The 13,528-nt window shown below is 44.5% G+C and overlaps 1 protein-coding gene across 6 annotated transcripts in view; it reads left to right on the top strand.

Moving 5' to 3' along the window:
* LOC139259806 (coiled-coil domain-containing protein 148-like) overlaps nt 1-13,528 on the top strand; it is a 217,185-nt gene that overhangs the window by 9,439 nt on the left and 194,218 nt on the right. For 4 of the 6 annotated variants that reach the window (XM_070875598.1, XM_070875597.1, XM_070875599.1 and 1 more), the window contains one exon: nt 1,851-1,972. The exons of the other annotated variants lie outside the window; for them this stretch is intronic. In XM_070875598.1, coding sequence (XP_070731699.1) covers nt 1,851-1,972 — 122 coding nt within the window. The remainder of the gene's footprint in view (nt 1-1,850; nt 1,973-13,528) is intronic. 6 annotated transcript variants of the gene reach the window in all.

Genomic DNA, 13,528 nt, shown 5'->3' on the forward strand with positions numbered 1-13,528 from the left:
ATATTTTTTAATTGCACCCCTGCACTTTTTATACTCCTCTAGTATTGAGTTCTCGGTATCTGTCATAAGCTTCCCTTTTTTTCTTTATCTTACCCTGTATGTCCCTTGTCATCCAGGGGGGCTCTAGATTTTTCTTTTTCTTTAAGGGAACATACTTGCTCTGTTCCCTCAGGATCTCCTCCTTGAATGCCTCCCACTGCCGTGACACTGATTTACCATCAAGTAGCTGTTTCCAGTCCACTTTGGCCAAATCCCATCCCATCTCAGCTCAGCAAAATTGGCTTAACCCCAATTTGAGAACTTTTTTTCTTGGTCCACCTTTGTTCTTTTCCATAACGACCCTAAATCTTACTGAATTTGTAATGTACCTGAGCTACACAGACCGAAGGTCTTGGGTTTGAATCTTAGTTTGCTCTGAGTTAGCTGATCTTGGGCAGAGTGGCAGTAGGGGTGCTACAGTTGGACTTAAGCAGTGGAAGAGTCAGCCAGAGTTTCTGCTCTTGATTACTGTCCAAGTGACCCCAGCTGGAAAGTGCTGGTGCCTGGATGCTTGGCTGTGATGTCATGTAGTTAAAAAGTTTATCATCATCCACTGTCTAGACTCACTCATGAAGAAAGGATACGTGGGTGTGGTACCAAAGAAACCCAACAGGAATCATTGTTTTTAGGAGAGAAGGAGCAAAGAAAAGAGGAATAAATTAGCAAGAAATCTTTGAGATGCTTAGTCTCTTAGCAGATTTCAGAGAGCTTTCTAAGACCTACTCAAATTATAAATGCATAAGTTCCTGAACTTTCTGCATTTTACTTAAGCCAGCCTGTCACAGATAAACTGTCAAATTTAGTGTTGATTTGATGAGGTTAAAATCTTAATAAATATATCGAGTGGGTAAAAAGGAAAACCAAATTAGTGGACATACTAATCATCTGCACCAACTACACTTGCAAAAACTAAAGATGTTGAACATAATTTTATACTGTGTTTTTAAAGTCTAAAGTAAACCATGACAACATTGGATTCATAATAGGTTAGCATTAATAGTGTCTGTTTCAATATCCTTTATATCAACACATTTCTCATTGCCTAAGGTAAACTATTTACTGTTTCAGCTTGAATAGTTTGCATTCTCATTGAGAATATGCACTGGAGCTTAGCACAAACCAAATAGGAAAATATAGGTAATGAAGATAAAATTGGATTCATGAAATACAGAAATAATTTAAACACCAATGTCATTTATGTACCAACTGTGGATTTGAGGTACTCTTAAATATCTTTATAAAATTAATTTCTGAAGCTATTTTATTCTTCTGTTATTAAGTTATTTGCAATATTAATTGAACTTTGTTTTCTGGTACTTACTGATATATTTAATTTTTTGATTCAGTAAGGATTACATAATTATTAAACAAAACATACAAAATTATATACTACGTGTAATGTCATTTTCAAGGCTACATTGCTAAGTATTTTTGGTCTGAATTTGAAATGTATTGTACATAGTCATTTTCAAAATAATGTTTCTATTTTGACAATAATAGGATTTTATGAATTTCAGTAAGACCTAATAAAATTCCTATGCATTTAAAATTTATCATGTAAATTAAATAGGATATCCTATTGAATATTTTAGTAAAAGCGAGGTAGAGTTGGGTATTTTATCAAAAGTTAAGCAACAAGCAATTAACATAAACCATACCAGTCAATATTAATTGGAAGAGTTAAGATGTCAAACTCAAAACTGGTGATTGTATTAGTTTTCATGTGCTCAAACACTTAGGATTCATTGATGTGCAAGGGAAAACAGAGTATGCATTTTGAAATGTATTCTGCTTTTATAATTTTCCATTAGAGAAGCTAGTAATAAGAATACAAAATGGCCTTGGAAGTCAGAAGTACAAACCAGTTGACTATCAACAACTTCAGGCTCTTGCTGAAGCCAAAAAGATGGCATGTCTTGATACCGAACTCAAGGTAAATCAATTTTCTGCAAAGCAAATAACAAAAAATCTACCCCACAACTAGTTATTAGCCAAAGGTAAACAACGATGTACCAACAAAAGTTTTGGTTGCTTATTGCTTATTTCCCGATGTGGCAAGTTCTCAATATTGTCTAGTTCATCAAGGGATTACAGGGCAGGCAATTATCTGCAGTGAGGCATATCACAGATGACCACTCCTACATATTCCACATTGACTTCCAAGGAGCAGGTGACCTTGGAAGTCCTTGCAGCTGGGGAATTTTGCAGAATACTGGGTTTAGGGATGGGGACTCAAGTAGGATGAAGAGACTACACACCAGCTACAGAAATGTTAATTTCAAACAGATATGTTTAATCCTGAGACTGGTGGTAGCATGCTGACTGATTTTTTTAAAAAAGATTTTGGTTCACATACTGTGACTGAGACAATCACAGTAATAACGTTACTTGAATATCAACCTTATACAGATGCAGCATCCCGAATCCGAAACCCTCGGGACTGAGGCCGTTCCACATTTTGCGTTTTGCCGGATTTTGGAACGTCTTTCTGACGTCATGAATCTGGAAACACCCGAGTCCAATTTCGGGTATTTCCGGATTTTGGAACGTCAGAAAGGGAGGGCACCTGCCGAGGAGCTGTTCGGGCCATCCGGGGCCCAGTGAGAGATCATCGTGGGGCTGGCCCTGACAAGGATGTTGTCAGGCGGGCCGCCGGGACGATGTTTGTGTCGGGTGGGACCTCGCTGAGGAGGTCGTCGTCGCGCTGGCCCCGCCAAGAATGTTGTTGGGCAGGGCCCTGCTGAGGAGGCTGTCGGGCGGGGCCGGCCCCGCAGAGGTGGTGTTCGGGCGGGGCCGGCCCCGCAGAGGTGGTGTTCGGGCGGGGCCCCGCAGAGGTGGTGTTCGGGCGGGGCCCCGCAGAGGTGGTGTTCGGGCTGGCCCCGCCGAGGTGGTGTTCGGGCGGGACCCCGCAGAGGTGGTGTTCGGGCGGGGCTGGCCCCGCATTGGTGGTGTTCGGGTGGGGCCCCGCAGAGGTGGTGTTCGGGCGGGGCCGGCCCCGCATTGGTGGTGTTCGGGCGGGGCCCCGCAGAGGTGGTGTTCGGGCTGGCCCCGCAGAGGTGGTGTTCGGGCGGGGCCCCGCAGAGGTGGTGTTCGGGCGGGGCCCCGCAGAGGTGGTGTTCGGGCTGGCCCCGCAGAGGTGGTGTTCGGGCGGGGCCCCGCAGAGGTGGTGTTCGGGCGGGGCCGCCCCCGCAGAGGTGGTGTTCAGGCGGGGCCCCGCAGAGGTGGTGTTCGGGCGGGGCCGGCCCCGCATTGGTGGTGTTCGGGTGGGGCCCTGCAGAGGTGGTGTTCGGCCGGGGCCCCGCAGAGGTGGTGTTCGGGCGGGGCCCCGCGGAGGTGGTGTTCGGGCGGGCCGGCCCCGCCGAGGTTGTTGTCGGGCCAGCGGGCCCCGCTAAGGATGTCGTTGTCAGGCCGGCACCGCTGAGGAGGTGTTCGCGTGGGCCGCCGAGGAGGCCCCGAGGTAAGGACGGCGAGGCAAGCGGCGGCGAAGCAAGGCCCTGAGGTCAGGCAGGGTCGTCCGGTCCAGATTCCGGAACATTTTACGGATTACGGACGACCCTGCCACGAATCGTCTGGATTCCAGAACTCAGGATTTTGGACGCTGCACCTGTACTACTGAAATGGATAGTAAAATGTTGAGAGTTTATTCTGTTCATTGTTCCATTTTCTTTCTTCCTCCCCAATCTCCTTCTGCACACAAAAAGGGTAGAAAAGACCACCAGGCCCTTTCCATCACCCTCTTACATTTCAAGTAAATCCTAAATTCTGGCAGGCAATGACATAGACAAAATGCTGTGACCAATTTTAGGAACAACTGAGAAATTCCTCCCTGACTCTAAGACAAAAGCTCCAAGTGAGCATGGTTACCCAAGGTATATCATTGTATATAATTAAACTAACCACTCCCCCCACCCCAATGTGATCCAATTTTCTTGGGAATGTAGAACATTAGGGAACCAGAGACAATTATTTTCATCCAACTGGCTGGTTTCAAAGCAACACATTTCTTCTTCCACTTTACCGCTCACTTTCAATAGTCACTTGTCACCCTCATAAAGCATAAAACATCTCTTCATCACTGCCTCCCTGGGTGGGATGTTCTACATTTATATCTTAACAGCTTATTTACCTTTTCTCATTTAAGTATGAATCCGTGTCCATTCATCGTAAAGCTTTTTTGGATCCAGTGTAATTAGTTACAAGCAGATTTTGAGTACTTCAGTAAGATCCTCTGCCAGCTTTTCCAAACATCCTAAGCACCCTTTGTCTTTCCTCAAAACTCAGGTGCCCTGTCCCATTCATCAACTTAGTTGCCCTTTTTTGTACACCCTTCAATTCCAGTATGGTGCTCAGACTGCCTCTAATATTTATGATCCTACCCAATTTGGTATTAATTCGAATCCCTTCGTTCATGAATATACATCAAAACATCATGGCCTCAAAACCGATTCCTCTGATAACCTGATGGTCATATTGTTCCACGTAAGTGCTGCTTTACATTTGCTTCCTCTGACTCAATGGGGGGAATTTTAGAACATAAGAAATAGGAGCAGGAGTAGGCCATTTGACCCCTCGAGCCTGCTCTGCCATTTAATAAGATCATGGCTGGACTCAGCTCCAGTTCCTTGCCCGCTCCCCATAATCCTTTATTCCCTTTTCGCTCAAAAATCTGTCTATCTCCACCTTAAATATATTCAATGACCCAGCCTCCACAGCTCTGGGGCAGAGAATTCCACAGATTTACAACCCTCTGAGAAGAAATTCCTCCTCATCTTAGTTTTAAATGGGCGGCCCCTTACTCAGAGACTATGCCCCCTAGTTTTAGTTTCCCTTATGAGTGGAAATATCCTCTCTGCATCCACCTTGTCGATCCCCCTCATTTTTTTATGTTTCGATAAGATCACCTTTCATTCTTCTGAACGCCAATGAGTATAGGCCCAACCTACTCAACTTATCTTCATAAGTCAACTCCCTCATCTCCAGAATCAACCAAGTGAACCTTCTCTGAACAGCCTCCAATGCAAGTACAGGCTGAACCTCTCTTATCCGGGACTCCCTTATCTGGCACCACCCCTCGTCCGGAACCATTCCTGGCCGCCGGGTGACGCATGCGCAGAACTTAGCCGGTCAAAATCCTACTTGCCAATATAATTTTTCTCCTCGATCAGTCACCTCCTCCTCATCGCCCTGCTGGAACTCCTGCAACTACAGTCCTCGGGCTGGCCGCTCCTCCCCACAGTGCTCCCTCTGGGGGGTAAGGCCGACTCTTCTGGGCCCTCCGGCTCTTCTGGGCCCGCTGGGACACCGACTCTTCGGGGCCCGCTGACTGTTCGGGGCCCGCCGGCCCTTCTCAGCCCCCTGCGCGCTGACTGACTGACAGTCATTCAAGCCAATCGACGTAAGTATACACTGACCGCAGCAACACCCCAGCCCTGCCCATCAACAGCGCTTAAAGACCCAATCCACCCAAACACGTGACCTCCCCTTATCCGGCAAAATTCCTCATTCGGAACAGGCCAGGTCCCAAGGGTGCTGGATAAGGGAGGTTCAACCTGTATAAGAACATAAGAAATACAAGCAGGAGTAGGCCACATGGCCCCTCGAGCCTGCTCCACCATTTAATTCGATCATGGCTGATCCGATCATGGACTCGGGTCCACTTCCTTGCCCGTCCCCATAACCCCTTATTCCCTTATCAGTTAAGAAACTGTCTATCTCGGTCTTAAATCCATTCAATGTCCCAGCTTCCACAGCATTCTGAGGCAGCGAATTCCACAAATTTACAACCCTCTGAGAGAAGAAATTCCTCCTTATCTCAGTTTTAAATGAGCGGCCCCTTATTCTAAGATCATGCCCTCTAGTTCTAGTATCCCCCATCAGTGGAAACATCTCTCTGAATCCACCTCGTCAAGCCCCCTCATAATCTTATACATTTCGATAAGATCACCTCTCATTCTTCTGAATTCCAATGAGTAGAGGCCCAACCTCCTCAACCTTTCCTCATAAGTCAACCCCCTCATCTCCGAAATCAACCTAGTGAACCTTTTCTGAACTGCCTCCAAAGCAAGTATATCCTTTCTTAAGTATGGAAGCCAAAACTGTACGCAGTATTCCAGGTGTGGCCTCACTAATACCCTGTATAACTGCAGTAAGACTTCCTTGCTTTTATACTCCATCCCCTTTGCAATAAAGGCCAAGATTCCATTGGCTTTCCTGATCACTTGCTGTACCTGCATACTAACCATTTGTGTTTCATGCACAAGTACCCTCAGGTCCCGCTGTACTGCAGCACTTAGCAATTATTCTCCATTTAAATAATAACTTGCTTTTTTTTTTCTGCCTAAGTGCATGACCTCACAATTTTCAACATTATACTCCATCTGCCAAATTTTTGCCCACTCACTTAGCCTGTCTATGTCCTTTTGCAGATTTTTTGTGTCCTCCTCACACATTGTTTTTCCTCCCATCTTTGTATCGTCAGCAAACTTGGCTACGTTACACTCGGTTCCTTCTTCCAAGTCATTAATATAGATTGTAAATAGTTGGGGTCCCAGCTCTGATCCTTGCGGCACCCCACTATTTACTGATTGCCAACCCGAGAATAAACCATTTATCCTGACTCTCTGTTTTCCTTCCTTAAATACGGAGACCAAAACTTGCGCAGTATTCTAGGTGTGGCATCACCAATACCCTGTACGTTTGTAGCAGGACTTCTCTGCTTTTATACATCATTTGCCAAATTTTTGCCCACTCACTTAGCCTGTCTATATCCCTTTGCAGATTTTTTGTGTCCTCCTCACAATGTGCATTTTTGTGTCATCAGCAAGCTTGGCTACATTACACTTGGTCCCTTCATCCAAGTCATTAATATAGATTGTAAATAGTTGAGGCCCCAGCATCAATCCCTGCGGCACCCCACTAGTTACTGTTTGCCAACTGGAATATGACCCATTTATCCCGACTCTCTCTTTTCTGTTAGTATGGAGAGAGGATTGGCTAACTAATATATTACCCCGAACCCAATGAGCTTTTATCTTATGCAGTAACCTTCTATGTGGCACCTTATCGAATGCCTCTGGCAATCCACTGGTACCCCCTTATCCACCACGCTCATTAAATCCTCAAAGAACTCCAGCAAATTTGACAAACACGATTTCCCTTTCATAAAACCATGCTGACTCTGCTTGATTGAATTATGCTTTTCCAAATATCCTACTGCTGCTTCCTTAATAATGGACCCCAGCATTTTCCCAACAACAGATGTTAGGCTAACCGGTCTATAGTCTCCTACTTCCTGTCTGCCTCTTTTTTTAAAAATAGTGGCGTTACATTTGCGGTTTTCCAATCTGCTGGGAGCTCCCCAGAATCCAGGGAATGTTGGTAGATTACAACAAATGCATCCACTATCTCTACAGCCACTTCTTTTAAGACCCGAGGATGCAAGCCTAGGTCCAGGGGACTTTTCCACTTTTAGTCCCATTATTTTACTGAGCACTACTACTTTAATGATAGTGATTGTATTAAATTCCTCCCTCCCTATAGCCCCTTGATTATCCACTATTGGGTTGTTTTTAGTGTCTTCTACCATGAAGACCGATACAAAATAGTTGTTCAGAGTCTCTGCCATTTCCCTGTTCCCCATTTTTAATTCCCCAGTCTCATCCTCTAGAGGACCAACATTTACTTTAGCTACTCTCTTCCTTTTTATGTACCTGTAGAAATTCTTACTATCTGTTTTTATATTTCATGCTAGTTTACTTTCATAATCCATCTTCCCTCTCTTGATTATTTTTTTTGTCGTTTTTTGCTGACTTTTAAAAGTTTCCCATTCCTCTGGCCTCCCACTAGTCTTGGCCACATTGTATGTCCTTGTTTTCAATTTGATACCATCCTTTATTTCCTTAGCCACGGATGGGTAGGTTGGTGTAGACTGGGAGGTAAAACATTTTAATTTCTTAAACCTGACCCCAACATGCCCACTTCCAGTTTTAACGCAGGTGAGTCGAAGGGGCTGGGGGCAATCAACTCGCTCTCAGAGGTGGGTAGGTCAATAAAATCTTTTAAAAAGGCTGCGGCCTCCATTTTACTTAAATTTTTATTTTTAAACCATGGAAGCCGGGCAGGTAAAAGGAGGCATGAGGGGCTGGACAAATGAGGCAAGTGCATTTAAGTCACTGCTTGTGGCCAGAAGGAGCAGGAGTGCTTCCCCAAACCCCCGAAGCTAACCTCTTTACACACCCCACGATGTCCAAATCCCCCACGATCTCTGACTGCCCCACCACCAACAACCCCCCGCCCACCCCGCGATCTCTGGGTGCTCACCCCTCCCCGCGATCTCCGGTTGCTCACCGAGTTCTTTGGCTGCTCAGCCGCCCCCCCCGCCGCGAACTCTGTTTGCTCATTCCTTCCCCCTCCCTGCATCCTCTAAGTGCCCTCATCAACCCCCCAAACCCTGCGATGTCCGAATGCTCACCGATTTCTCCAGCTGTTTATCCGTGCCAATCCCCTGTGATCTCAAGCTGTTCATCTCCCAACACCCCCATGATGCATGGCTACTCGCACCTCCCCCTCCCCACAATCTCCAACTTCTCTCTCCCCACCCCTCCCCCAAATATCAGACTGCCCCAACCCATATAGAAACATAGAAAATAGGTGCAGGAGTAGGCCATTCGGAACTTTGAGCCTGCACCACCATTCAATGAGTTCATGGCTGAACATGCAACTTCAGTACCCCCTTCCTTCTTTCTCGCCATACCCCTTGACCCCCTAGTAGTAAGGACTACATCTAACTCCTTTTTGAATATATTTAGTGAATTGGCCTCAACAACTTTCTGTGGTAGAGACTTCCACAGGTTCACCACTCTCTGGGTGAAGAAGTTTCTCCTCATCTCGGTCCTAAATGGCTTACCCCTTATCCTGAGACTGTGACCCCTGGTTCTGGACTTCCCCAACATTGGGAACATTCTTCCTGCATCTAACCTGTCTAAATCCATCAGAATTTTAAACGTTTCTATGCGATTCCCTCTCATTCTTCTGAACTCGAGTGAATACAAGCCCAGTTGATCCAGTCTTTCTTGATATGTCAGTCCCGCCATCCCGGGAATCAGTCTGGTGAACCTTCGCTGCACTCCCTCAATAGCAAGAATGTCCTTCCTCAAGTTAGTAGACCAAAACTGTACACAATACTCCAGGTGTGGCCTCACCAAGGCCCTGTACAACTGTAGTAACACCTCCCTGCCCCTGTACTCAAATCCCCTCGCTATGAAGGCCAACATGCCATTTGCTTTCTTAACCGCCTGCTGTACCTGCATGCCAACCTTCAATGACTGATGTACCATGACACCCAGGTCTCGTTGCACCTCCCCTTTTCCTAATCTGTCATCATAATAGTCTGTCTCTCTGTTTTTACCACCAAAGTGGATAACCTCACATTTATCCACATTATACTTCATCTGCCATGCATTTGCCCACTCACCTAACCTATCCAAGTCACTCTGCAGCCTCATAGCATCCTCCTCGCAGCTCACACTGCCACCTAATTTAGTGCCATCCGCAAATTTGGAGATACTACATTTAATCCCCTCGTCTAAATCATTAATGTACAATGTAAACAGCTGGGGCCCCAGCACAGTACCCCACTAGTCACTGCCTGCCATTCTGAAAAGTCCCCATTTACTCCTACTCTTTGCTTCCTGTCTGCAAACCAGTTCTCAATCCACGTCAGCACACTACCCCCAATCCCATGTGCTTTAACTTTGCACATTAATCTCTTGTGTGGGATCTTGTCGAAAGCCTTCTGAAAGTACAAATACACCACATCAACTGGTTCTCCCTTGTCCACTTTACTGGAAACATCCTCAAAAAATTCCAGAAGATTTGTCAAGCATGATTTCCCTTTCACAAATCCATGGCTGATCATTCACCTCAGTTCCCGTTTCCTGCTTTCTCTCCATACCCCTTGATCCCTTTAGCCGTAAGGGCCATATCTAACTCCCTCTTGAATATATCTAACGAACTGGCATCAACAACTGTCTGCGGTAGAGAATTCCACAGGTTCACAATTCTCTGAGTGAAGACGTTTCTCCTCATCTCGGTCCTAAGTGGCTTACCCCTTATCCTTAGACTGTGACCCCTGGCTCTGGACTTCCCCAACATTGGGAGCATTCTTCCTGCATCTAACCTGTCCAGTCCCGTCAGAATTTTATATGTTTCTATGAGATCCCCTCTCATTCTTCTGAACTCCAGTGAATACAGGCCCAGTCGATCCAATCTCTTCTCATATGTTAGTCCTGCTATCCCGAAAATCAGTCTGGTGAACCATCGCTGCACTCCCTCAATAGCAAGAACGTCCTTCCTCAGATTCGGAGACCAAAACTGAACACAATATTCCAGGTGAGGCCTCACCAATGCCCTGTACAACTGCAGTAAGACCTCCCTGCTCCAATACTGAAATCCCCTCGCTGTGAAGGCCAACATGCCATTTGCCTTCTTCACCGCCTGCTGTACCTGCATGCCAACTTTCAATGACTGATGTACCATGACACCCAGGTCTCGTTACACCTCCCCTTTTCCTAATCTGCCGCCATTCAGATAATATTCTGCCTTCATGTTTTTGCCACCCAAGTGGATAACCTCACATTTATCTACATTATACTGCATTGGCATGTATTTGCCCACTCACCTAACCTGTCCAAGTCACCCTGCAGCCTCTTAGCATCCTCCTCACAGCTCACACCACCACCTAGCTTAGTGTCATCTGCAAACTTGGAGATATTACACTCAATTCCATCATCCAAATCATTAATGTATATTGTAAGTAGCTGGGGTCCCAGCACTGAAACCTGCAGCACCCCACTGGTCACTGTCTGCCATTCTGAAAAGGACCAGTTTATCCGGACTCTCTGCTTCCTGTCTGCCAACCAGTTATCTATCCACGTCAGTACATTACCCCCAATACCATATGCTTTGATTTTGCACACCAATCTCTTATGTGGGACCTTGTCAAAAGCCTTTTGAAAGTCCAAATACACCACATCCACTGGTTCTCCCTTGTCCACTCTACTAGTTACATCCTCAAAAAATTCGAGAAGATTTGTCAAGCATGATTTCCCTTTCATAAATGCATGCTGACTTGGACCGATCTTGTCACTGCTTTACAAATGCGCTGCCAAACTCTTATACATTCTGTGCTTTCTCACTCCAATAGGAACATAGGAACAGGAGTAGGCCATTTAGCCTCTCAAGCCTGTATCGTCATTCAATGAGATCATGGCTAACTCCATTTACCTGCCTTGGCTCCATATCCCTCAATACCCTTGACGAGCAAACATCTATCAACCTCAGATTTAATGGTCTGGATTTTACGGGGCCTATGACTTGCGATCTGTCAAGTTTCAGTTTGACAGAATGCCCGCATGCGCAGGAAATGGACCTTCGTTGGCGGAGAGCTGGGCAATTTTGCCCAACTCCTGCCCAGCGAATACCCGTGAAACCCTTTTGCCTGGAAAAAGCAGGCATAGGGCCTTCTTTTACCAGCATAAGAGTGAAAATAAATATTAAAATAGAATTTTTTAAATCATTTAAACACTCAAATTATTAAAATTAGTTTAGATTATTTTTGGCCCATTTAAAAATGTTTAAATGTAGTTTTCCAAAAATTAAATTTTTGTTTTAAATGTTTAATTAAATTGTATTTTTTATTAATTTTAAACATGTGATTTATTTTTATTTAGGTTGTGTGAAAGTGTGTTTTTTAGGCAATTCCTATTATGGAGATTCCATACGTATGCCCATAGCATAATGGGAATCGCCTTTTTGATTGGTTGGGTGTGATACCAGGGACGCTTGCGAACCGCATGCGCCTCTGGGCTGTGTTGTCCTTTATGTAGGCCCAGGACTGCAAGAGTCCGAAGATACAGAGGCACCAGGTAGGTGCATACTTTTCTTGTGGATTGGAGGCATTCAATTATTAATTGAGCTAGCATCTACTGTTTTTTTTGTGGGAGAGAGTTTCACACTTCTACCATCTTTTGCATGAACAAGTGTTTCCTAATCATGCTCCAGAATGGCTTGCTTTGACTTTAAGGTTATGTCCCGTTGTCCTACAGTGATCTGTATACATGGGCCCCAAAATCTCTTTGGACTTTCACTGTTCTTAGCATTTCACAATTTAACAAATACTCGGATCTATCCTTTTTTGGTCCAAAATGGATGACCTCACACTTACCCGTGCATTGAAATCCATCTGTTATAGTTTTCCCCACTCACTTAATTGATTAGTGTCTCTGTAATTTTATGCTCCCGTCTACACTACTTGCTATACCACCAATCTTTGTGTCATCAGCAGATTTGGATATATGGCTCTCTATTGTGTTATCTAAGTCATAGACTGTTTGCTAAAATGTATCAATCATGCGGAACCTTATCGAATGATTTCTGGAAGTCCATATAAACTACATCCATAGACATTCCCCTGTCTGCTACTTTAGTTGCTTCCTCAAAAAATTCAATGAAGTTCGTTAGACATGACCTACTTTTTATAAATTCGTTATCTCGCTCTAATCAGCTCAAATTTCTCTCTGTTCAGTCACTGAATGGAGCTACTAGGCTCTTCCGAATCGATGTGAAAATTAAAGTTTCCCATTAAAACAACTGTGCTTTTGTTACAAGCCTCTCTAGTCTCTGAATAAATACATTCTGGCGCTTTATCGCTGCTATCAGGAGGCCTGTAGACAACTCTCATTACAGTTTTAAGTCCTCTCATTCCTCAATTTTAACCATAGAGTCTCCGCTGATTGCTTTCCCTTACAGTATTAGTAAGAGAGGATATAGGTAATAGTATATTTAATCAATAAGGTTATCCTTCCTCCTCTACTACATTACAACAGAGACTGCACTGCAAAAGTACTTCATTGGCTGTAAAGCGTTTGAGATGTCTGGTGGTCATAAAAGGCGCCATATAAATGCAAGTCTTTCTTATACTAGTTTCCCTATCCTTTTTACACTTTTAACAGCCAATTTGGATGACTGAGTCATCAATCGAAAACAATTAAAACAAAAGTGCCCGCTTTTTAAAGGGGCACAAACAATCAACTCCAAATTATGAATGAAACTCGATTACTGTTTGTAATCTGAACTCTGCTCTTGTAACTCTCTCTCCTATATATTATTTTAAGTTATTTCTACTTTCTAATGAATTTGCCCCATACCAACTGTGCAATATCTCTTTTTGAAGTTTTTAATATATAAAATACTTCTACTTAGCTGTTATCCTCTTTCTCCCTAATCCCATCACCCATTTTTGGATGTGAGCCCAATACTGAAAGTAATCTAAAATCTGACAAAATTGATTTGAGCAGGTCAACTTTCAATGTGAATGTTTTGGAGTTGAGCGCCAGAATGAAATGTTGGATGAATTATCTTGTCCACAGTGCCAACCTTCAGGCATAAGCATACAAAATAATGCATTTTGATGCTCTTATGGGCTTATCAA

Source organism: Pristiophorus japonicus, chromosome 3 (assembly GCF_044704955.1).
Source record: "Pristiophorus japonicus isolate sPriJap1 chromosome 3, sPriJap1.hap1, whole genome shotgun sequence".
Taxonomy (NCBI): Eukaryota; Metazoa; Chordata; class Chondrichthyes; family Pristiophoridae; genus Pristiophorus; species Pristiophorus japonicus.